We start from the raw sequence: 22,478 nt of genomic DNA, 5'->3' as shown, positions 1-22,478 counted from the left end.
CTCTTTTTTTTCAGGAATTATATATTTTGCATTACTCAGTCGCACTTAGGTCACTTTGTTCTCTGACATCAAGTAGGTACTTTTATCCAAAGAACTTTATCACTCATAGTGATAGAGAAGCCATGTGGTACTGTTGTAAAATGAGGGTATTTTATGGAATTATGAAGTATAAAAACATCTGACATCCATGTACTACCAAGGCATATGTGTAAAAAAAAATGAGTATTACCATAGTGCCATATCATAAACCACAGTAAAACGTGTTGTGCTGGGTTAATTGTTTGGTACCTTAAATTAGTTGGGCATTTTCCACAAGACAAATCTGATACAATGAAGTCCAAGCTTGGACCACTTATAGGAATCACTGATACTATAAAAAAAATAACAGTTAACAGCGGAAATATAGAACAGAAGTTATCTGTACTTTACACGTGATGTCTGACCCAGTGGCGTGTCCCCCCACAATTCACACGGTATTGTTTTAATATCGCGAGAGTTAGCACAGCCCCTCACTACGTAATGTGCCGTGCTGCTTATGGCGGCGCTGGTGACAGTGCTGAAAGCTGTTGGGGTGAGTTTTTCTTCTATATTTATTAAATGTTACGATGTCACATAATTCTCACATGGGTATATGAATGTATGAGCGTCCGACATTTGAATTTATATCACTCTCTAAATATCCGTGCGTGTTTTTGAACAGTTATACGTTTTAGGGTGGGGGCAGTGTTTCCTCTGCGTGTGCTCTAGCGGTTTAGCATGTTAGCCAGCGCTGCACTGTTACTGGGGAACAGTCGCTTTAAACCGTGAAAAAACACGTATTTGTTTAACACTTCCTACATTAGAGATATTTTACAAAGGTCACTTGTCAAGAAATGAAACCACCCAGTCGAGGATCCAACGTAACAGCGTTGGTCCAGAGTGACCCGACAGCCGCCACCGTGTGCCTTTGTTGTCGGGCTGAGTGATTTATTTTAAGCCCGACTGGATCAAAGTGTGTCCCGCTATATCGACACATAGTTACTTGAGTTAAACAACCCAAACCCCTTTTTGTCAGGACAGGAGAAGAGTTTACTTGCTTTCCAAACGAATTACTATTAAAATCAACATTTCCATGGTCATGATAACCTTAAAATAACAGGAAATTTGGAAATTGTGATTTTCTTTTTTTGCAGGCCCTGGAAAGCAATTGAAATAAGAAACCCTTTAAAATCCAGTTTATAATGAATGTACAAGTTTCAATTCCAGTAATTGCTCTCCGAGTAAGAAATTGCTCTTTATAAGAGCAATATTTTTAAAGTTCTTTGTTAAACCCCTTTTCCATGATATCCCAGTTGTGACTGAATAAGATATGGGAATGCCTTTTTTTTTTAAGTGTTGGGAAAGGTCATATTGAATTTGACTTTTTTTTTTTTTTTATCCTCAAAGTGCACTTTCTAATGTGCTCGTCGGAGTTCAGTCTTGTCTGAAATGGCATTGCTAGTGATTTTGTCTTTGGATGAGCTCCAGATGGATCCACTCCCAGCTATTGCTCAAGCGCTGCTTGCGTCACTTAGTTTAATGTCCTATTTTTTTTCCTTCTATGTATGCTGTAGAAATCATCAGTTTCGGTTTTTTTAATGAATTTGCGAACTAAGAACAGTGGTTTCGATATACTTTGTAGCTTTTGATTTGTATATTTGAGCTGCTGTCAAGCGCAGCTGAGCAGCACGCGCTCGAGGGTGTCGACGTCACGTGCTTAGGTCTGTGAACTTCCCTGTAGGCGGGATCAATTCACTTGTTTTTCCACACGTTTTTGTTCCAATTTTGGTGCGTTTACAATATATTTTTAATGCATTTTAAGGGGATTGTTCATCCAAAGATTAAATAAGTTACTCGCCCTCATGTAATTCCAACACTCTCCTGGCAATTTGTACCCTCATGCTTTTTTTTTTTTCTTTCGATTTTCTTCAACTCATAAAATATTCAATAAAACAAAATGGATTTTAGAGTCTGATTGTTCTTTTCCATACAGTGACAAAGTTGTAAAGCTGTAAAACGACATAATAACCATAAAAGTGTATTAAAATGAATGTTTTCAGGAATTATCTGAATTATTATTTAAAGGGAATTATTCCTTTTAGGCACACAGTGTACTCTCAAGGTTTGTTTGTCTGGCACTATGTGTGTTTTTCTGACGTACAAGTCATGGGCAGAATTTGACCTGTTTGCAATTCTGTTTTAAAGTTACATGAAATGAAAATTCACCCTATTTTCTAAATGCATGTTTTTAATGTTATCAATTTATCCATGCATGCATGTTAAAAAAATGTTTTAACCTTGTAAAGTTTAATCATAGTCATAACTGGACCTTTTTAGTGAAAGTGATTTCTCTCTGGTGCAGTCCACTTCTCCAGTCATTTAGTCTGCTTAAACCTCTTGCAAGCTTAAGTTCATCTGGCTCCACATTTGAGTGCAATGCCCACATCTCAAAATCCAAACAACCAATGCAGAGAGCCAAGTCCCTGGCCTACATTTTCGTTCTCAACAAATTGGTACACTCGGGTCGGATGTGCGTCACAATATGGAAGAAAAGATCTGTCACTACTTCTGTTTCATTGCAACTCTTAACTGTTTCTCTTTGTTTCTTGTGTACTAAATTGGCCAGCTATGTAAGATGTTGTCTCCATCCATTTTAAGCCTGTACTTGATCCATCAAATCAAGTAGTGAACTGGCCTATATATCAAGCTCTTTGATCCTCCCACCTCATGTGTAATAGACCAGAGGGAACTGAATGATTGGCATGCTGGATATCTGCAGTTGTTGACCGCTTGAATGAATGTATTGAATGTATTCCATAAATACTCAGCCAACTGCTGGTTCACGCTGAGGCTTGTTGATCCTCGTGTGTTTTCAGTCAGCTGCTCTTCTCTACACCAGGGCACACTGAGGACGGAGGAAACTTTATTTTTAGGCTTGTGTATCAACAGGAGAGTAACATGCCTTTTAACCCACATTAAATGAATGTGACCGAGGGGATTGATTGATAAATCATGTCTTTAGGGTGTTTAATGCTGTAGGGGGCAAAATTAAGCCAGAATTCTATTAATATAGCTTTTGTTACACTAGATGCATTTAATATGTAACTTATCTGTTATCTAATATCCTCTGTTTTGTTTTTCTTCTTCCCCTAAACAGTATGAAGTGAAACCGAATTGATTTTTGTACCATCTGAAACCTACTTCAAGTTCAGATCATCTATCGGTCAGAAGAAACGTCAAGGAAAAAGAAAACATAACAAGCATCCCCAAAACGACCCAACGGTACAATAACTCTGAAGATCAAGACAAAGAACTGCACTGCTACAAAACGAGAAAACTAAAGCAACACGAAGCAACCAAACGAGCAAACCAAAGATTTAAGAAACAGAACCAGGCCGCAACAAGCGTAGCAACCAATCATCAACGTTAACAGCGAAGGCGAGACCTGATCTGAGACAAGAAGTTTGTGCCTACTCAACAGCTTTGAAAAAGCACACGTCCCAACGCTGCGCCAAGCCCTCCTCATCCTCCCCGCACCTCTTCCTCTTCTGGGGTGCGGAGAGGGCTGCTGTCTGCTAGTCTTTTCAGTTTTGACCTTTTTTTTTTTTTTTTTCTGTCAATTGCAGACCGAATCCCTCCCTCCTGATCTTTTTTTTTTTTTTTTTTCCCTCCATTCACCTAGTCTTTATTTTGTCCTTGTTCACTTTTTTTAAAAAGAAGTGTTCCTATACCTGCACTTGCCTTTTTATTTGAATATCTTTATTTTTTGTTTTGCTTTTTGTCCATTATTTTTTGCAACTTTTTGTAATTAGAACGTGTGCCAGAGAGCCGAACCTTACAAGTGTGTGTGCATGCGCGTGTGTGAGCCGAATCTGAAGCATCGATTAAGTGATTGATTGGTCCAAATCATTACAGCCTTCCAAGACAACAGAACAAGGTAAGTCATGCCAGACACTCCTCCTTCCACTTTTTTTTCTTTACCTAATGAATAATTCTGATTTGTCTGGCTTGTTTTCATTTATAATGTACAGTGTGCCAAATCAGGCCGATTGTTCATGCTGTTTATATCTCTTAAAGCTGAAAATGTTCACCAGAAACTAGTGAGCTGCCTTCTAGGCAGCATCTTAACTGAAACGGAATGTTTAGCATTAGCATCTTGCTAAGCTAATAAAAAACCCATAAAACTCAAGTATTGCATAATTAACTCTAACTGAAAGATTTAACTTTATTTTTGGTATTGAGTGAATGAAAAGTAGGGATGTGTCCGAAGCTGAATTCTACATTCGGAAAGGAAATGACGCATTCTGCGGAGCCTCAAAAGGGACATGGGAGGAAAAATATATTTTAATGCTTTTGCGTTCTCTCATAATATAGTTGGGTAATTATATTGTATATAAAATTTGTGGGCATCAGGGACCTGCTATATGTGGGGTATTGCAGTCAATTTTGAATGCACATTTGCTTTTCACTTTCGAATTTGTGGCAGGATTGACAACATAATTTTACAAGATAAAATGTCAATGACACTCAAATCTGTTGTGTACCAAATCCGCCATCGTCCTGTCAGTTATCTCTCCTTACTGTCTTCACATAAGTGAAATCTGATGTACTGTAATGTAACTGACTGCAGGCCCCGATATTCTTTAAGCGAATATGAAATCGAAGAATGAACTTATGTGATGTCAATTTGAACATAATCAGGCCAAAACGAAGTTCGTTTTGGGAGTTCGAAACAGCTTTAGGAAATGTTTGCTCTGGCTGGTAAACACCTTCATGTAATAGGTAGGTAGTTCAAGGTCAGACATCCATGAGTAAAAACATGAACACTGGAGATTTATGAGTTGTACTTCTGATAAAATGACACACACTGGTTTTCATGTTTAATACTGTAAAGCTGCTTGATTTTAAGCAATCTATTGTATGAAGTGCTATGTAAATGTGAGGTGACTTTACTGGAGTGCCAAATTGCAAAACTTGTGCTAACATATCAACATTACTATGATGATCAGATGCTTTTCTTACACTTTCTTAAATGCTTGCTGGTTTCTGATTTTTGTTGTGATTATTTTGTTATTGAAAGGAAAGTGTGCAGAACATGATTACATATTCATCAAAACGCCACTCTCAGCAGTGTGGGCAGCGTCAGATGTTCGCTAACAGTATATCGCTGGTCACGTATTTCAAACTCCTTTTTACCCCTAAGCGAAGAACAAAGAACTTCGCCATGAGTATATCGGGGCCTTACCCCAGCAAGCCTAACCATGTTCCTTTAGGGGCTCAGTAGAATGTTACTCATTTTCATTTCTGAAATCGGATTTAGACTTCTGACACATCCCTAATAAAGTCTATTTATAATCAATTCTTCTTTCTTGGATGATTTTTTTCACTGCAGCAGTTGCAGTGCATTATGGGATTGTCTTCTCCATGAAGGATGCTTGCATGCAATGGTGCCTTATTATGTGGCCAAAATTAGGCATTTCCCCCCTACCTATGATTCCTTAAAATGCTGCCTATGTAGGCAGCTCACTAGGTTTTGGAAAGGAGATCATTCAAGTTTAACATAAAACTTAACTGGCAGTTAAAGTTAATAGAGAATTAAAGCGATAGTTCACCCAAAAATGAAAATTGTCTTGTACTCATCCTCATGTCGTTTCAAACCTAAGACATTTGTTCATCTTGGAAAAAAATGTTTTTAATGAAAGATTCGTCATGTCGATCATGTCAACAGACATATTCATATGGATCACTTTGACAGTGTCTTTTTGTACTTTTTAATGTGTTTTATTGTATGGACTTATAATAGATGGACAAAAAGGATGAGAGAATATTATAAATCTTTGTTTAGAAGATGAACGAAAGTCTTTGGAATGACACGAGGGTGAATTAATTTATTTTGGGGCAAACATTTCAATTTCTAAATTCTAATGAATGGACTTTTTTTTTCACTCATTTTGTCCTGTTTTGTCTTGTTCAAAGTATGAACATTGAGTGAACTAAAGCTGTGCTGGTTTCATTATTTACTCAAGTGCCAACCTCTCTATTGTAGTTGTTCAAGCATGCTTTGCTCATGTTTTGCAACACTCTGAACAATTCTTCCTTCTAGTTGGACATAAAATACTCTAGACATGTTTTTCTGATGGAAAGAGGTAACAAGTACTTAATTTAGCCGTCTTTATAAGAATTTATTAGGTCTTGGCCCAACCTTGTGTTCGGATGAGGCACACTGGCATGTTGTTGTCTGTAGGATCCTCACCCCAACGCACTCGCAGCCCTCGACTGACCCTACTGCTGCTTTGTTCACTGGCTGTTCTTGTTGCCTTTCCCTCAGTTTTTCACAGCTTCCCTCCTTTCTTCACCTTTGCAGAAATCCAGAGGTGTTTTGTTGGGTGTGTAACCAAAGGGAGAGGGAAGGGAGGAGCTGCAACACAACGACTGAATTAAAAAAATATATAATCTAGACTCTGGGAAACGGCTTAATCTGATCAATCCCAGGTGTAGTAGATTTGGCCACTGTGAATGGGAGAATTATGGGTAGTCCCTGGAAAGGTTTTGTCGAGTTTACCTTGCCGGCGTCGCCACCTGCAGCGTTTGTTAGCGCTGACCTGAACAGCACCTCGCCCGTCGGTCTCAGCCTGTCACCCTACGGCCGTTCCGTAAGTGCCCAGCCATCCGCTCTCCACCCTACTTTCCCCCACTCTCCCGAACTCGACTCGTTCATTGAACACCCACTGTTGCCCCTCTCTGCGCTGTTCCTTTACCCCATCATCTTGATCAGCAGGCTTAGAGGCTGGCCTCGATCACTTGCCATAGAGATTAGCAGCAACGAGAGGTGGCGAGGCAAGAACGATGATCATGTTTTCGCTAAGACTAATATAGTGGCTGGTACAAATCTGTTTGTTTACTTTACTCCTTCGATTTGGCCGCTATTGAACAGTGTCTGACTGACTGAAAATGGATATTAGGCTTTGTTTTCAGACACTGAGTGAATCTAAAGCATTTATGGGTGTATAGCGTATATCCTGTATCTGTTTTGATGTAATGGCCCAGTGGTCGAGGCTGGTCGTAGTCTGTCATCTATCCATTTCCTGTTACCGTGTAGTCTAGTAGTGCCATTCCTGGTCGCTTCATCAAACTAAACACATTTCCTTGAGCATGTCTTCCATCACAGGGTGGGGAATTAAAGTTTAAGGAATAGTTCACCCTAAAACAAAAATAAAATACTCTCCCTCATGTCATTCCAAAACTGTGACTTTTTTTTTTTCCATACAATGGGCCTCATTCGTAAATTCAGAGTAATTTACACATTAAACTGACCTTCCTGAGAAAACTCACAAACACTTCGTAAACCTCAGATTTGATAGTTAAACGTGTGTATGTTAATGAATTCCAATTGTTTGTAAATAAGGTGGGTGTGCACAATTTCACAATTGGCATAATCCCCGCCCATGAATTGCAACTACGTAATTTACATGTCCAGGAACTCTGTGGAATTTTCTGGACTTTTATTGCATAAATGCAAAAGAGACTAATTTGGCATATGCCTAACAAAATATATTCCATTAAAGGGTGTCCACCAAAGCGTTTTTCTGAAAATGCCCAGTTAGAGGCGCATGAGCACTTTGGAGGTGCAGCGCATGTGGGGTTTTTTGTTTGTTTGTTTTTTTTTCCAACTGAAAAGCTTTGATTGCTGTGATGCGGAATATCCATGGAAGTAATGTTACTAGTATCTGATTTTGCAGATAGTTTGTTTTATCAGCAATTACTGAATATAAAAATGCAATAATACCAACAATATTAACTCTTCCATTGTTGTTCGATAGTAAGAAGACATTAATTTATTAGTAAACTAGTGTTTTCTGAGTCTGTGTCAGACTTTGTCTGCAAAGATGAAATTGACGATGCTGCCTTGTAGTGTAAATGCAAAATAATAGACCTGCCAAATTTGTAATTTTTCTTTATTTTATTACTAACTTTTAAAATCAGTCACTCAGTGACTTTTTGCATAGATATTTACAGATTTTTACATATAAAATTTTTATTTTATTTTTATTTTTTTCATGAATAAATAGGATGTTAATATTACTGTTTCTTTTCATTTATTTTGGATTTATTTTCAGTATGGGCTTGCAGTTCACACAGGTAGGGTTCTGTGAATGACCGTGTTTGTCCTCCACCACCGAAGACCATTTTTGACCCAGGGAAAAACCCTGTTATATGGCTTTTTATATTTGTGCAACACACACCAAAAATCTCATCACTTCAACATTTATCTTTAAAATATAATTTCTGGACTTTTGACCTAAACGCACATTTTTGATTGGTTTAGGGTTTTCATAATTAGTATTTTTCAGATTTATCAAAGTCTTTGGAATATTACATATTCACAACTACCTTGACGAGGAAAAATTAGTGTATTTGTTTTGTTTGTTTTTTTTAACCCATCTATGTCATCGCAGTGGTGATGGCCTCTTTGACATGTCTTATAGGAGTGATTTTATTTTTTTACAGAATTGTACTCTCAGTAAGGTCTGCTGATGCGTTTTTGATGCCACGTATTGGCACTTCCTGTTTGGTGATCCTTCATTTAGCTAGGTTTTTTTTTTTTTTTAAATCCACTCCCCCTTTATACCCCCCAGTGTCCCACTACCCCCTACATTCACCTGAAGATGGAGGCCTCTGATGCCCCTGTTGCTGCCCCTACCCCCTCCACCTCAAGCCAGCCAATCCCCCGCTCCGCCTCAGTTTCGTGCCATACCTCTCGCACGGTAGGGGGCAAAAAGCAAAAGCGGACCCCCTTGTATCAGCGATCTGTAAGTGGTCATGATGGGACAGTGTGTGCTGGCTTCATTTCCTCACTGGTCAAAGAATACCTGACACTATAACTGCATGCTTGGAGTTGAGTTTTCAAGCTCTGTTGGCTTTGTGGAGTTTTTTTTTTTAAGCTATAGTATTTGTATATTTTTGATTTTGTCTAACTTTGACCACATGCCTGCTGACCGTTCACTTACAATTAACTCAATTTGTGGATGAAGTTGTCCAGAGAGACGTAGTTGTAACTGAATGTGGTGGTGAGTTTGTTTGTGTGTATCTTCTAATATATAACTAAAAGCGTGTGAGGTGGATTAAATGCATGGATGTAATTTCTAGGTTTAATATGAAACCAATAGAGTTTGCATTTGTGAAGCGTTTTCTTAAGTATTGTACAAGTTCAAGCTGATTATCTTGGTCATTTTGATCAAGGAACCCATTCAAGCAGGCCTCACAGAGGAGAGAAACTCTTACATCTATATGCATCAAATGTTTGGTTGGTTTGTTTTTTTGTTTTTTTGCAACATTTATAATCCTGTTTCATCCCATTTTACCATTTCCACACTTGTGTTCTGATCTATTGTGGAGCAGTCATATGTGTGGAGAGAGAGCTGAAAGCTGAATATTGATAAGGTGATTTTTTTTTTTTTTTTTTTTTTTTGAACACGTGTTTCATTTCTCCATAGATGAGTTTTGACCCCAGTCTGCTGCATAATAATGGCCATGGTGGATTTGCCAATGGAACGAGCATGGGAATCCGTGAGACGGGAGTGGTTGAAAAGCTGCTTACATCATATGGATTCATTCAGTGCTCTGAGAGACAGGCCCGTCTCTTCTTCCATTGTTCTCAGTACAACGGCAACCTGCAGGAGCTTAAGATTGGAGGTAGGGGTTGAAACAAGATCTAGGGCTCGGAGGTATAACTTAAAAAGTGTATTTATTAGCCTTTTGACAACCATTTTGGCTAAGTTTATTACCAAAAACATCGAATGTTTTTGATCCGAACAAATCATTGAATCAGCATTATGAATAACTTTATTTAAACAGGCAGTTTGAACTGATTCACTAAAATTAAACCTACCCACCCTAACACCATTTTTTGCTATGAAGTTTAAATCTGAGACACTTATCTTAATCTTAATCTCATACTTCAGAGTTGTGAGATCACCGGGGCCAGTTGCATGAACATAGCCATTATGTTAAGACAGTATCCTAAGTACTAGTTTGACCAACTAGCAGTCAGTCTTACTTTTTAGTATCAAATTCTACATTTTTATATAATTGACTTAAAAAGGTTATGAACAGTCTTATGAAATGTGATGACTAACTTGTAAGACTAGTCTTAGCAGTTTATGCAACTGGCCCCCAGGAAGAATTGTGAAACTAGACTAGTGACAATCTTTAGGGAAGCATATGGCCAAATAAAATGTTAGGGTTTGATCATAAGTGTGGTGTATGTGTGGGGTCTCATTCAACATTTAAATCTTCTAAAATGATCTCTTAATTTTAAAAGGACAGCATTATTTTTAATCGTGTCTGGCAACTGGAAAAATGTTTTATTGTACACTTATATACACTTCTCCAGCAAAATCATTACATGTATTGTCAGGATTCAATATCGACAAGCCCATACATGCAAGTAAATATTTTGTATTGCTTCCAACATGAATATTAATGCGGGAATTGACTTATTCCATGTCATGTCTGTCCCACTACTTTTCAGATGATGTGGAGTTTGAGGTGTCGTCTGATAGACGCACTGGCAAACCAATTGCGGTGAAGCTAGTAAAAATCAAGGCAGAAATGTTGCCAGAAGAGCGAATTTCTGGGCAGGTGGGGCCTGACTTGCACGCCTCTCCTTTAACTGTGCTGCATGGTTTTATTCATCCAGTTAAGGAACACATTTTACTTTTGTGTTTTATTGTCCTTGTCCCATTAATGTCTGTCATTGTTGGGGATTTCAAGCTCATTTTTAATCCATTTTGATCAGGCAAACCCACATGCATCACTGGTTTCAATTATCAGGAATTACATCTAGCAATCCTTAACCAACCTGATGCTATTGTTTTGTTTTGTTTGGGTTCACAATGAGCTTGATTGTCTTCGTGTTTTGTGGTCTTGTTGGGGGGACTTTTCATCCTCATTTAATATAGTTGTGGGAGAAACAAATCTTGATTTGTTGTCAATGTCAAATCTGTCAGTCATGTATTTAAATATTCAGTTTATTACTGGTTCCTTGAACTCAGACATACAAGTCAAATCTTTACCTTAATGCTGTTCTTAATTAAAAATCTAATTTAGTTTATATGTTGAGGGACCTTCTCTTTAGCATTTTAACATGGTTTTTTGATCCTGTCTCTCTCACCAATACAACCTCTAACCTCATCTTGTCTGTTTGTACGGTCCTTTTCTTCAGGTAGTATCAGCTATCCCCTCTCACCTGGACGGGAAGTCTGCACCTGGTCAAGTGCCCACAGGCAGTGTGTGTTATGAGAGGAATGGGGTGAGTGTCATTTATCCTCCTTTGTAGAGTTTCCTAAACATTTTAAACACAATCAGCAAACTTAGAGAAAAATGTACTGAATTGAACACAAAAGAACAGTACTATGGTTCATATTAGTCTCTAGATGGTGCATTGATTTTGGTAGTTGATGTTTCTGAAAATGTTTGGTTTGAATTTTCTCACAGGAAGTGTTTTATTTGACCTATACCCCTGATGATGTGGAAGGAAATGTTTCTTTAGATACTGGAGACAAAGTCAGTTTTTACATGGAGACCAACAAGCAGTAAGTCGATTTCTTTAATGTCTAATTGATATAGGTAAAATGTCAAAAGACACATTTTTTTTTTTTTTTTTTTAATGTGAAAATGATTTATTTTGTTTCTTTCAGTACTGGTGCTGTTAGTGCTCACAACATTGTATTGGTAAATAAGCAACAGTCAAGATGTCAGGGAGTGGTTTGTGCTACCAAGGTAAGGATCTGATTCAAAGATGAGTTTTGTGTTTTTAGTAGCGGCGTTATTTTTTTTTATAGACTCTGAATAGTGAGGACTAGTGATCTCCTGCCCTGTGGTGGGAAGGTACTTCAGACTGCTCTTATCTCTTTAGTCTGGGTTAAGTTTTATTTGTTGTTGTTGATTGTTTTTAAAATTATAGAATGTCAAAGAATTTGGGTTTTTAGAATGCAGCTGCAAATTTTTAAAATGTATTATTATTATTATTATTTTTTTTTTTTTTTTTTTTTTTAAAATTGTGCCACAATTAGTTTATGAATGGTAAAATTCAATTGTGAAAGTATAGATTTGCATATCTTTTGCCTGTTTTTAAAGCTATGATTGTGACTTGCAGGAGGCCTTTGGATTTATTGAACGAGGCGATGTTGTGAAGGAGATCTTCTTCCACTACAGTGAGTTTAAAGGGGATCTGGAGGCTCTACAAGCTGGAGATGACGTGGAATTCACCATTAAAGAAAGAAATGTAAGCACTTGAGCAGAAATAAAGGCCTTCTAAAAGCAACATTTTATAATTGTTCTATTTGTTTTTTGTTAGTAACTGGAAAAATTGTAATCATTGAGAAGTTATGAAAGATTTTACTTTCATACATTTTGAGTGAAATGCATGAGTAGCATTGCTGTTTCAAACATATTTATAGAGGTTTCTCTTTGCCTTATAGGGCAAGGAAGTGGCCACAGATGTGAGACTGCTGCCTCAGGGCACGGTTATATTTGAGGATATTAGTATTGAAACCTTTGAGGGCACTGTCACCAAGGTTATTCCTAAGGTCCCTACCAAGAATCAGGTTTGAGAATCCGCTCTTGTCATTAGTCTTCCCAGGCTCCCTAGATAACATTACCATATAGATACTGCTTGCATGTTAAATCGAATAAGACTCCATTTGTCTCACTCAGAACGACCCGCTGCCTGGGCGAATCAGTGCCAGAATTAATTTCACTGACAAAGAGCTGCTATTTGGGGAGAAGGACACCAAGTCCAAAGTGACGCTGCTGGAGGGCGACCATGTCCAGTTCAATATATCCACTGACCGTCGGGACAAACTGGAGAGAGCAACAAATATCGACATCCTCCCTGACACCTTCCATTTCACCAAGGAGACCCGTGAAATGGTACAACAGCAGCATTTTGTCATTTTATTGCAAGGCTTTTACTTTTTACTAATGTTGGCTTTGTCTCTTTGATTGTTTTTTTGTGCAGGGTGTGATAGCTGCCGTGCGTGATGGTTTTGGCTTCATCAAATGTGTGGACCGTGATGCCCGAATGTTCTTTCATTTCAGCGAGGTTCTGGAAGAGAGCCAACTGCACATTTCTGATGAAGTGGAATTCACCGTTGTCCCTGTGAGTTTCTAGATATCGCCAAACCAGAACCACTTCTTTTGTGTGGCTGATTTTCTCTCAGCTTCAATAATTTTTTATTTTTTATTTTTTTTTGACAATTTGATGTCCAGTGGACATCCTGCTCTCAAGATATTGAAATCAGCCTTTGAAAAACCCAGACTGGTCAACTGTTTATACTGTAAACAAAGCAGAGGCAAAAGTAAAAATCGATCTTACATTGCCTCAATCCAGCTTTAAAACACCCCCTCTTGCCTCCATCAGGACATGCTGTCAGCCCAAAGGAACCATGCCGTGCGGATCAAAAAGCTGCCCAAGGGCACAGTGTCATTCCACACTCAGTCTGAGCTGCGTTTTGTGGGGGTGGTGGAGAAAGAAGCCGTGCCTGCTACCACCAACAAGAACTACAGCCCCAGCAAGGTCAAAGAGAAGGTAAACCAACTCTTGACTTCCTGAAGCTACACAACTGTTTAAAAGTTTGGGATCTGCAAGATGTTTTTTTTTTTTTTTTACGTCTTTTATGCTCACCAAGGCTGCCTTTATTGGATCGATAATACATTAAAACAGCACTATTGTAAAATATTATTACAATTTAAACTAAATTAAATTCAGAAGCCACAAAATCATTCTAATATGCTGATTTGGTGCTATAGAGCAGTGGTTCTCAAACCTGTCCTGGGGACCCCCCACCACTGCACATTTTGCATGTCTCCCTCATCTAACACACCCAATTCAACTCTTGCAGTCTCTACTAATTAGCTGATGACTTGAATCAGGTGTGTTAGATGGTGACATGCAAAATGTGCAGTGGTGGGGGCTCCCCAGGACAGGTTTGAGAACCACTGCTATAGAGACATATTTCTTATCACAGTTTAAAATGGTAGTTCTGCTTAATATTTTTGTGGATTGAACTGGGATGCATTTTTGTTTCAGGATTTTTTTTTTTTTAATAGATGAACAAAATTTATTTGAAATGGAAATCTTTTGTAACATTTTAAATGTCTTTGATCAATTTAATGTGTCCTTGTTAAATAATGGTATTAATTTCTTTCAAAATCTTAATGACCCCAAACTTTTAAACGGTAGTGTAAATGTAGTTGATTTTATGGTATTTCTTCATGTGTGAATGGCCCCTAAGGGTCCTTAAAGTACACATCTCTGGAAATTTAGTTTAGAACCACCAGTCATATGTAGAAATGAGGGATTCAGTTGCTCAATATTTGCGTTTATAATTTTACTTTCCAAACTTTAGTTTTCATTTCCTCTATCTGCTTGTCTCCCTCTTAATTGACACAAGCATGAAATACAATAGCAGGCTTTGAGGTGCTGTGAAATGCTACTGCCTCTTGTCTGACCTTCTTTTCTGTCTTTTTGTTTTTCTTTTTTTTTCTTTTTTCTTTTTTTTTTTTTTTTTTTTTTAACCATGCTCGTCTTCATTAGAAAAAAGACAAGGTAGGCTGCTGTTTTCTGCATGCTGCCTCTCCTCCACAATATAGACCAGTTCAATCATGCTGTCAGAAAATCCTATTCTGACAACAAGATCTCCACGCATTTAAGAGGCAAATTTTTAAAAGTACCAAGGATGAGATTTAGCTTATTGTAATTATTTCTAATTTTAATTCGCCTGCAATTCAAACATTCTGATTGGTTAGAATAAATCACGGGTGTGTCTAATCCTACATACTTTTCTCCTTTTTTAAGGGTAAAGTTGAAAAGGTCAGTTTGATCTGTTTGTCTGTTTGGTTATGAGGCCTGTTGGCATGAGCTGAGAATGATTTAACAGCTTTAAGTCATACAGACATGTAAACCTCATAACCATACCAACTCAAACTGTGCCACTCACTGTGTGCAGTCTTGTGTGAGGGGTACAACGGTTCAGTTTCTGTGTTGCTCATGCAATTACTCTTGAAAATGGACACCACAATTCATACACATTTTCAACTGTGGTACAAATGTGCACTGAAGCGTGGGTGGCAAACTGTATGGGAGCAGTTTTACCCCTAGTGTTAGTATGCGCATGATGACTTAATCCTTCATTAAACATTTGAGTTTCTTTATTTACTCATTGTGTGAATACACATTTTTTTCCCATGCTTTGCGTCTGTTTGGATATTTCTTTTGCAAGTTAGAAGTTTCAAAATGTATTGCTGCTGGTATCCAGAGACACATTGGGCCTGTCCAAAAACCCAAATTGGTCTTTGCACTTGACTTGTCTACTTACACGACAAGATCCTCTATTTAGCCCAAGTGTTCAAGTGGGTGTGGAGACAGCCACTGTGTGTAGAACTTCTGATTACCTGATGGGACACACTTTAGTGTTGTAAAAATGCAAGTGTTTACAGAGCTTTATTTTTATTTTCAATATTCAGCATTTTAAAATAAACTTCTAAATGTCTGTTCAGTAGTCCCTATTGGCACATTTCCTGTTCGTGGTACGACTCTGCTCACCACGTTACAGCTCGGCTCTGTTTGCTTTTCCACTGCAGTTAGTACTGCTTCAAAGTGGATGGGATTATAGACGTTATAGTTGCACCACCACCTTGTCTACTGATCACGGTACAGACTTTTTTTTTTTTTTTTCTAATTTACAAGTCGTTTAAAAAGTCTTACAAACGAATACTGCTGTGGCTGTTGCTGACTATTTAAATCCAGCAGGTTTGGTGTCTTGTGCAACAAATTCAGTGATGCTGGTAGTGTCTCTGCCTGTCTCTGTAGATGCTGCTATTCTCTCTGACCAGTCAGTGATCTGGAGTGTTTACACATCACATTTTAGTATCGGTACAGCATGCTTGGAAAAGCGCCATAGGTAACAGGCGACAATTTAGTAATTGTGGTCCTTCTAATCAAGTGATAAAGTTAAGTTGCAAATGTTGTGACAAATACGTCTTTGCACCAATAAAATTTGCAACACTTTGTTTTACTACCAAATTATATGTAATATTTAATTTAACTTGCAGCAGAATGTTTTCCATGACATGTCATGATTTTGGGGCATGTGAGTTCCTGAACATGACGCATGATGGGATACACTCAGCCTTGAATACCATTCCGAAGTGGTATTTGAAATAGTGTGTGTTAAAGGCACTGATCTTGCACACTTACTTCCTCTTGCATGCATGTGCTCTCAAGTAACCAAGACCACAAGTGTGGGTATTTGGACAGTCTCAATCTTTACATGGTCCTCAAGCATCTGCAGTCTGATGTGTGGATGCTGACCTTCAGGACTGACACTACTTTAAAACATTTAAAGTCATGTATACTTTTGAGATGAAGACTCATGCTGTATGTCAATGTAAGTCCAAGATGACCAATTGTAACATAACCAGAGCTGAGGGGCACTCAGTAATTTGTGTATGTTGTTAAGACGTTGTTGGCCCTTATGTGACTGTGTATTTGTGCCATCTCCAGGATGCAGAGGAAGGCTTGATTGCGTATGAAGAAAGTGGAGAGAAAAGCACTCTTCCCTACCATATTAAAGACCTGGAGGGAGGCGTTTACCCACAACTTGGAGACAAGGTACATTGTCACTGTGGCTCAGTGTTGCTTGTGCTTGTTGAATTTATCCTTTGACTAATAGGGGTAGTTTTTCATGATGTTAAACTCCGCTTAACCTGAAAGATTTGAATCATATTGTAGTAAGCATTTTGTGTTTATTTGGAAGCATTTTATTATAACTGTTTTAGGAGACCAATATTATCTAGAATTATTTTTTTTTTTAAATGCATAAAATATATAAGAATCAAATGCATATATTTTAAGTTTTTCATCTTTTTAAAGCAATTTCTAATCAAGATCAGAAGTGCAGAATCATTTTTGTTTTAATGTAAACCGACGTGTCTCCACTAGGTGGAGTTCTCCATCAGTGAAGTGAAACGCACTGGACAGCAAAGTGCAGTGTCCCTCAAGATCCTTAATCGTGCTGTTGGCACCAAGAGGCTTCTGGGATACATTGCAACACTGAAGGATAACTTTGGCTTCATAGAAACAGCCAATCATGATCAGGAGATCTTCTTCCACTACAGGTAGTGTTTCTGCTTGATGGGCTTTTTTTTTTTGTGTGTGTGTGTGTGTGGTTTTTTTTTTTTTTTTTTTTCTTTTTTTGGATTGTCATGGTTTACTCTGAATTGTGTGCAGTGAGGTATGTGGGGATGTGGATAACATGGACCTGGGGGATACGGTGGAGTACACTCTCTCCAAGGGTAAAGGAAACAAAATCAGTGCTGAGAAGGTCACCAAAGTTGCAGCTGGTATGTTGGAGAGACTTTTTATGGGCTTGACATTAATGATTGGTTCATGCAAGTGACACAACTGTTTGTGTGTGTGTGTGTGTGTGTGTGTGTGTCAGTGAATGGAGTAGGAGAGGATGTGAGCAATACTGTGTTCCTGGGGAAGGTGGTTCGGCCTTTGCGCAGTGTGGACCCTTCTCAGACAGAGTATCAAGGCCTTATTGAGATCACAGAGGATGGTGAGTGACTTCAATATTTTGTGTGTAGGCCTTTTAAAATCTGTCTAGAGTTCATTGTAACTGTGTTAGAAACCATTTAATAACTGTTCTCTGCTTAATCACTTTACCAGGCTCCAGTAAGGGTCAGAGTTATCCATTCGGCATTGTTGGTATGGCCAATAAAGGTGATTGTCTGCAAAAGGGTGAAATGGTGAAGTTTCAGTTGTGTACAATGGCCCAGACGGGACAAAAGATGGCCTGCAACATTGTGCCTCAGCGCAGAGCCCTGGTGGAGTGTGTCAAAGATCAGGTAAACTCATGTCCACTGTGAGATTAATAATGTAAGAAAGTGAAAGACACTTTCTAAAAGTAGTCTGATTTTTGTTTCTCCAGTTTGGTTTCATCACATACGAAGTTGGAGAAAGCAAGAAGCTGTTTTTCCACGTCAAGGAGGTGCAGGATGGTCTGGAGCTGCAGGCTGGTGATGAAGTAGAGTTTTCTGTGATTTTGAACCAACGCACAGGCAAATGCAGTGCTTGCAATGTTCGCAGAGTCAGGTAAGACTGTTGGGTGTGCTTCTCAGTTAGATTTAATATAAAGTTGTTATAGAGTTGTGAAAGTGTCGTGACATGGTGTCCCATACTCGGAATTTGTGCTCTGCATTTATCCCATCCAAGTACCGTGAACGCACCCCGGAGCAGTAAATAGTGTTATAGTTGTATTTGATTTTTATCAAACCTAACCAGTTTTTTGTTTTTGTTTACAGTGAGGGTCCGAAACCAGTAGCAACACCTCGACCTGACAGACTTGTCAATCGTTTGAAGAGCATCACTCTTGATGACACCAACGCCCCCCGTCTTGTGATTATCAGACAGCCCCGTGGCCCAGACAATTCAAAGGTAAAAAGATGCATTCCTTTTCAGCATTTATTTGGATTTTCCAAGAAAATCCAAAATTAACTGTTTTAATTTTGTGCAGGCAGTTTATTATGTTAACAAATTAAAGGGTTAGTTCACCCAAAAATGAAAATTCTGTCATTTATTACCCTCATGCCGTTCCACACCCGTAAGGCCTTCGTTAATCTTTGGAACACAAATTAAGATATTTTAGTTGAGTTGCTCCGTGAGGCCTCCATAGGGAGCAATGACACTTCCTCTCTCAAGATCCATAAAGGTACTAAAAACATATTTAAATCGGTTCATGTGAGTACAGTGGTTCAATATTAATATTATAAAGCGACGAGAATATTTTTGGAGCGGCAAAAAAAATACTTATTTAGTGATGGCTGATTTCAAAACACTGCTTCATGAAGATTCGGAGCACAAATGAATTCGTGTATCGAATCATGATTCAGATCGCGTGTCAAACTGCCAACGGCTGAAATCACGTGACTTTGGCGCTCCGAACAGCAGATTCGATACACTGATTCATAACGCTCCGATGCTTCCTGAAGCATTGTTTTGAAATCGGCCATCACTAAAAAAGTCGTTATTTCGTTTTTTTTGGCGCTCCAAAAATATTCTCATCGCTTTATAATATTAATATTGAACCACTGTACTCAGATGAACTGATTTAAATATGTTTTTAGGACCTTTATGGATCTTGAGAGAGGAAGTGTCATTGCTCCCTATGTCGGCCTCACGGAGCCATCAGATTTCAACTAAAATATCTTAATTTGCATTCCAAAGATAAACAAAGGTCTTACAGGTGTGGAACGGCATGAGGGTGAGTAATAAATGACAGAATTTTCATTTTTGGGTGAACTAACCCTTTAAGCTTTTTTTTTTTTTTTTTTTTTTCCCTCCTAAAACTGCATTGTTTGTAACGGTTGGATGATCTTTTATATTAACCTAGTGTTTTGTTCATACAGGGCTTCAGTGTAGAAAGGAAACTCCGCCAGCCTGGTATCACTGACTGAGTACTGTTCACCCCTCTCCTCCTCTTCACTACAGATGAAACGCCTTGATGAAAAGCAATCAGTCAAGGGGCAGAGGAAAGGATTTGTGTGTCTTTCTCTCACACTCATTTTCTCTCTCTCTCTCTCTCTCACCATAAACACAATTCACAGAATAACAAACAAATCAAGACTTGAACATTAGCACACACAGGTCCCTTCCTTTGTCACAGGATCCCTTGCAAAAGAAAATTCTCATCTCATTGTCTTCATTGTATGTGTGATGGTTTTGTGTGGTTGTAATTTGAGCAAAAACCCCCTCGTGTTGTGTGCGTGTGGTATGCATCACATGTTTGGAAAAAGTTAACTTGTAAGGTTGTTGTTGTTGTGCAGAGGATATGAGGGGAAATAAAGGGGTTTGTAGTTCTCACATCTTTTAGATTGAGATGTGGGGACTGGTTGACCCGTTTTTCATTTCTGCTGAAATTGAAATGCCAGGAATTCTGCACCTGCTGCTGTGTGAGTGAGTTATTGTTTTAGAGTAGCTTTGCCTGTCTGTATTTTGACTTCCGTTATATATACTTTATTCTTCCTGTATCACTTGAATACTTCTCCCCATGTTGAGTTTCTCACCCAGGTGATGTTGAGATATTGTTGGCCTCTTTCTGGTGAGAAATGAAATATGACTTTAAAGTTCTTTTCACTCACATTTTCCACACCTAATTCCTTTGAGTAGCTTTTAACATGGATCTGAAAATGAAATAAATTTTTTTCTGCGCTCAGAACTCGCTTGTGTATGGTTTTTGATTGTGTAAATTACCATTTTTGATTTGTATTCAAATTATATTGTTTTAAGGAGCATTTTTTTAATTCCTGCCCTGATTTCACCAGCTCCGACTGGGCAAGTGCAGAATTCCTAATGGCATCTTGTAGCCTGCGGTCTTTTTTTATTTTTATTTTTTTTTTTTATATATATATAGCTATTTCTTTGCACACATACTTTTTCTTTTCCTTTTTTTTTTTTTTCCTCCTTTGAGTTCAACTTAAAACTCAATGTCTGCTAATGAATAAATTAAGAAAAAGGTGCCTAAAAACAAACAAAACAAAAAATAAAATAAAAAAATTGGTGTCTCCTCTATCCCCAAACAGCCGCCAGAATATAAGAGCAATTGTAGGGTGGCTTTTTTTCCAAGTAGAGAATAATGATATGCGTCCCCCAAACCTGTGGGTTGAGATATACTGTATGTACTGTGTGCTTTTACTTGGGTGGACCTTTTGAAAACCTGAATAAAATGAGCAAATGTGTGCAGATCTTGAGAAATGGGGGAAGTGTAATAACATTTAAAAACATGCAGAGAAATTATGTTGATAGAGGCTATTTGCAGTGCTTCTTATGACAAATGGAACTATTACTGTCATGAATATTCTCTGGAGCACCCTGGGTTTGTGTTGAACCTTAAGGTTCTCCTATATACTTTTTGTTAATGGTCTTGAAACAATGAAACAATTGAAATAAACATTTTATGAGAATCAAAAGTGTAGTATGTTTAATTTTTTTTTACTACTAGCAATGTACTGTACAGAACCTTGAGACCTTAGACATATACAGTTGCATCTCAATAAATTAGAATATCATGAAAAAGTTTTTTTTTCTGTAATTCAAAAAGTAAAACTTAAATATATTCTAGATTTATTAGACAAAGTAAAATATTTCCAGACTTTTTGTGGTTTAATTTTGATGATTACAGCTTGCTGCTCATCAAAACCAAAAAAATCAGTATCTCAATTTATTAGAATATTTAATTTCAAGTTCTATTAAATTACCATTCTCAGGGTATAAATACTGGGTTTAGGTCAGTAATCCCAACAGCAGTCATGGGGAAGTCTGCTGACTTGACAGTTGTCCAGAAGATGATCAAGACCCTCTACAATGAGGGTAAGCCACAGAGGGTCACTGCTGAAAGAGCTGGCTGTTTGCAGTGTGCTGTGCCAAAACACATTCATGGAAAGTTGACTAGAAGGAAAAAGTGTGGTAGGAAAAGATGTACAAGTGAAAGGAATGACCGCAGGCTTGAGAAGATTGTCAGGCGAAGCCGATTTAAGAACTTAGGAGAGCTTCAAAAGGAGTGGAGTCAATGCATCAAGAGCCACCGCACACAGACGTCTTCAGGAAATGGACTACAACTGTCACATTCCAGGTACCAAGCCACTTCTGAACCAAAGACAACGTCAGAAGCGTCTTACCTGGGCTAAGGAGAAAAAGAACTGGACTGTTGCTCAGTGGTCCAAAGTCCTCTCTTCAGATGAAAGTAAATTTTGCGTTTCATTTGGAAATCAGGGTCCCAGAGTCTGGAGGAAGAGTGGAGAGGCACAGAAACCATGTTGCTTGAAGTCCAGTGTGAAGTTTCCACAGTCAGTGATGATTTGGGCTGCCATGTCATCTGCTGGTGTTGGTCCACTGTGCTTTCTGAAGTCCACAGTCAACGCAGCCATCTACCAGTAAATTTTAGAGCACTTCATGCTTCCTTCTGCTGACAAGCTTTATGGAAATGCTGATTTCATTTTCCAGCAGAATTTGGCACCTGCCCACACTGCCAAAGGTACCAAAAGCTGGTTCAATGACCACGGTGTTACTGTGCTTGACTGGCCAGCAAACATGCCTGACCTGAACCCCATAGAGAATCTATGGGGTATTGTCAAGAGGAAGATGAGAGACACCAGACCCAACAATGCAGATGACCTGAAGGCCGCTATCAAAGCAACCTGGACTTCCATTACACCTGAGCAGTGCCACAGGCTGATCGCCATGCCACGCCGCATTGATGCAGTAATTCATGCAAAAGGAGGCCCAACCAAGTATTGAGTGCATATAGAAATGAACATAATTTTCAGAAGCCTGACATTTCAGTTTAAAATATTCTTTTTTTTTATTGATCTTATGAAATATTCTAATTTTTTGAGAT

At 38.4% G+C, this 22,478-nt stretch overlaps 1 protein-coding gene across 2 annotated transcripts; it reads left to right on the top strand.

The window, feature by feature from the left end:
• Positions 1-3,816: 3,816 nt before the first annotated feature.
• On the top strand, positions 3,817-21,051 carry csde1 (cold shock domain containing E1, RNA-binding). 2 transcript variants are annotated; one of them, XM_048209476.1, is made up of 20 exons: positions 3,817-3,955; positions 8,655-8,828; positions 9,513-9,711; positions 10,550-10,659; positions 11,243-11,329; positions 11,515-11,612; positions 11,718-11,799; positions 12,176-12,304; positions 12,501-12,626; positions 12,736-12,951; positions 13,040-13,180; positions 13,442-13,609; positions 16,586-16,693; positions 17,024-17,199; positions 17,312-17,424; positions 17,523-17,642; positions 17,753-17,931; positions 18,015-18,178; positions 18,388-18,520; positions 19,492-21,051. In XM_048209476.1, the coding sequence occupies exons 2-20, from the start codon at positions 8,685-8,687 to the stop codon at positions 19,537-19,539; spliced, it is 2,541 nt and encodes an 846-aa protein (XP_048065433.1). In that variant the 5' UTR covers positions 3,817-3,955; positions 8,655-8,684; the 3' UTR covers positions 19,540-21,051. The 2 variants fall into 2 exon arrangements, with proteins under 2 accessions (XP_048065433.1, XP_048065432.1); XM_048209475.1 differs by having other exon boundaries at positions 10,550-10,716.
• The last annotated feature ends 1,427 nt before the right edge of the window (positions 21,052-22,478 follow it).

This window comes from Megalobrama amblycephala, linkage group LG12 (genome assembly GCF_018812025.1).
Source record: "Megalobrama amblycephala isolate DHTTF-2021 linkage group LG12, ASM1881202v1, whole genome shotgun sequence".
Lineage (NCBI taxonomy): Eukaryota > Metazoa > Chordata > Actinopteri > Cypriniformes > Xenocyprididae > Megalobrama > Megalobrama amblycephala.
This window is presented reverse-complemented; position numbering and strand designations above follow the sequence as displayed.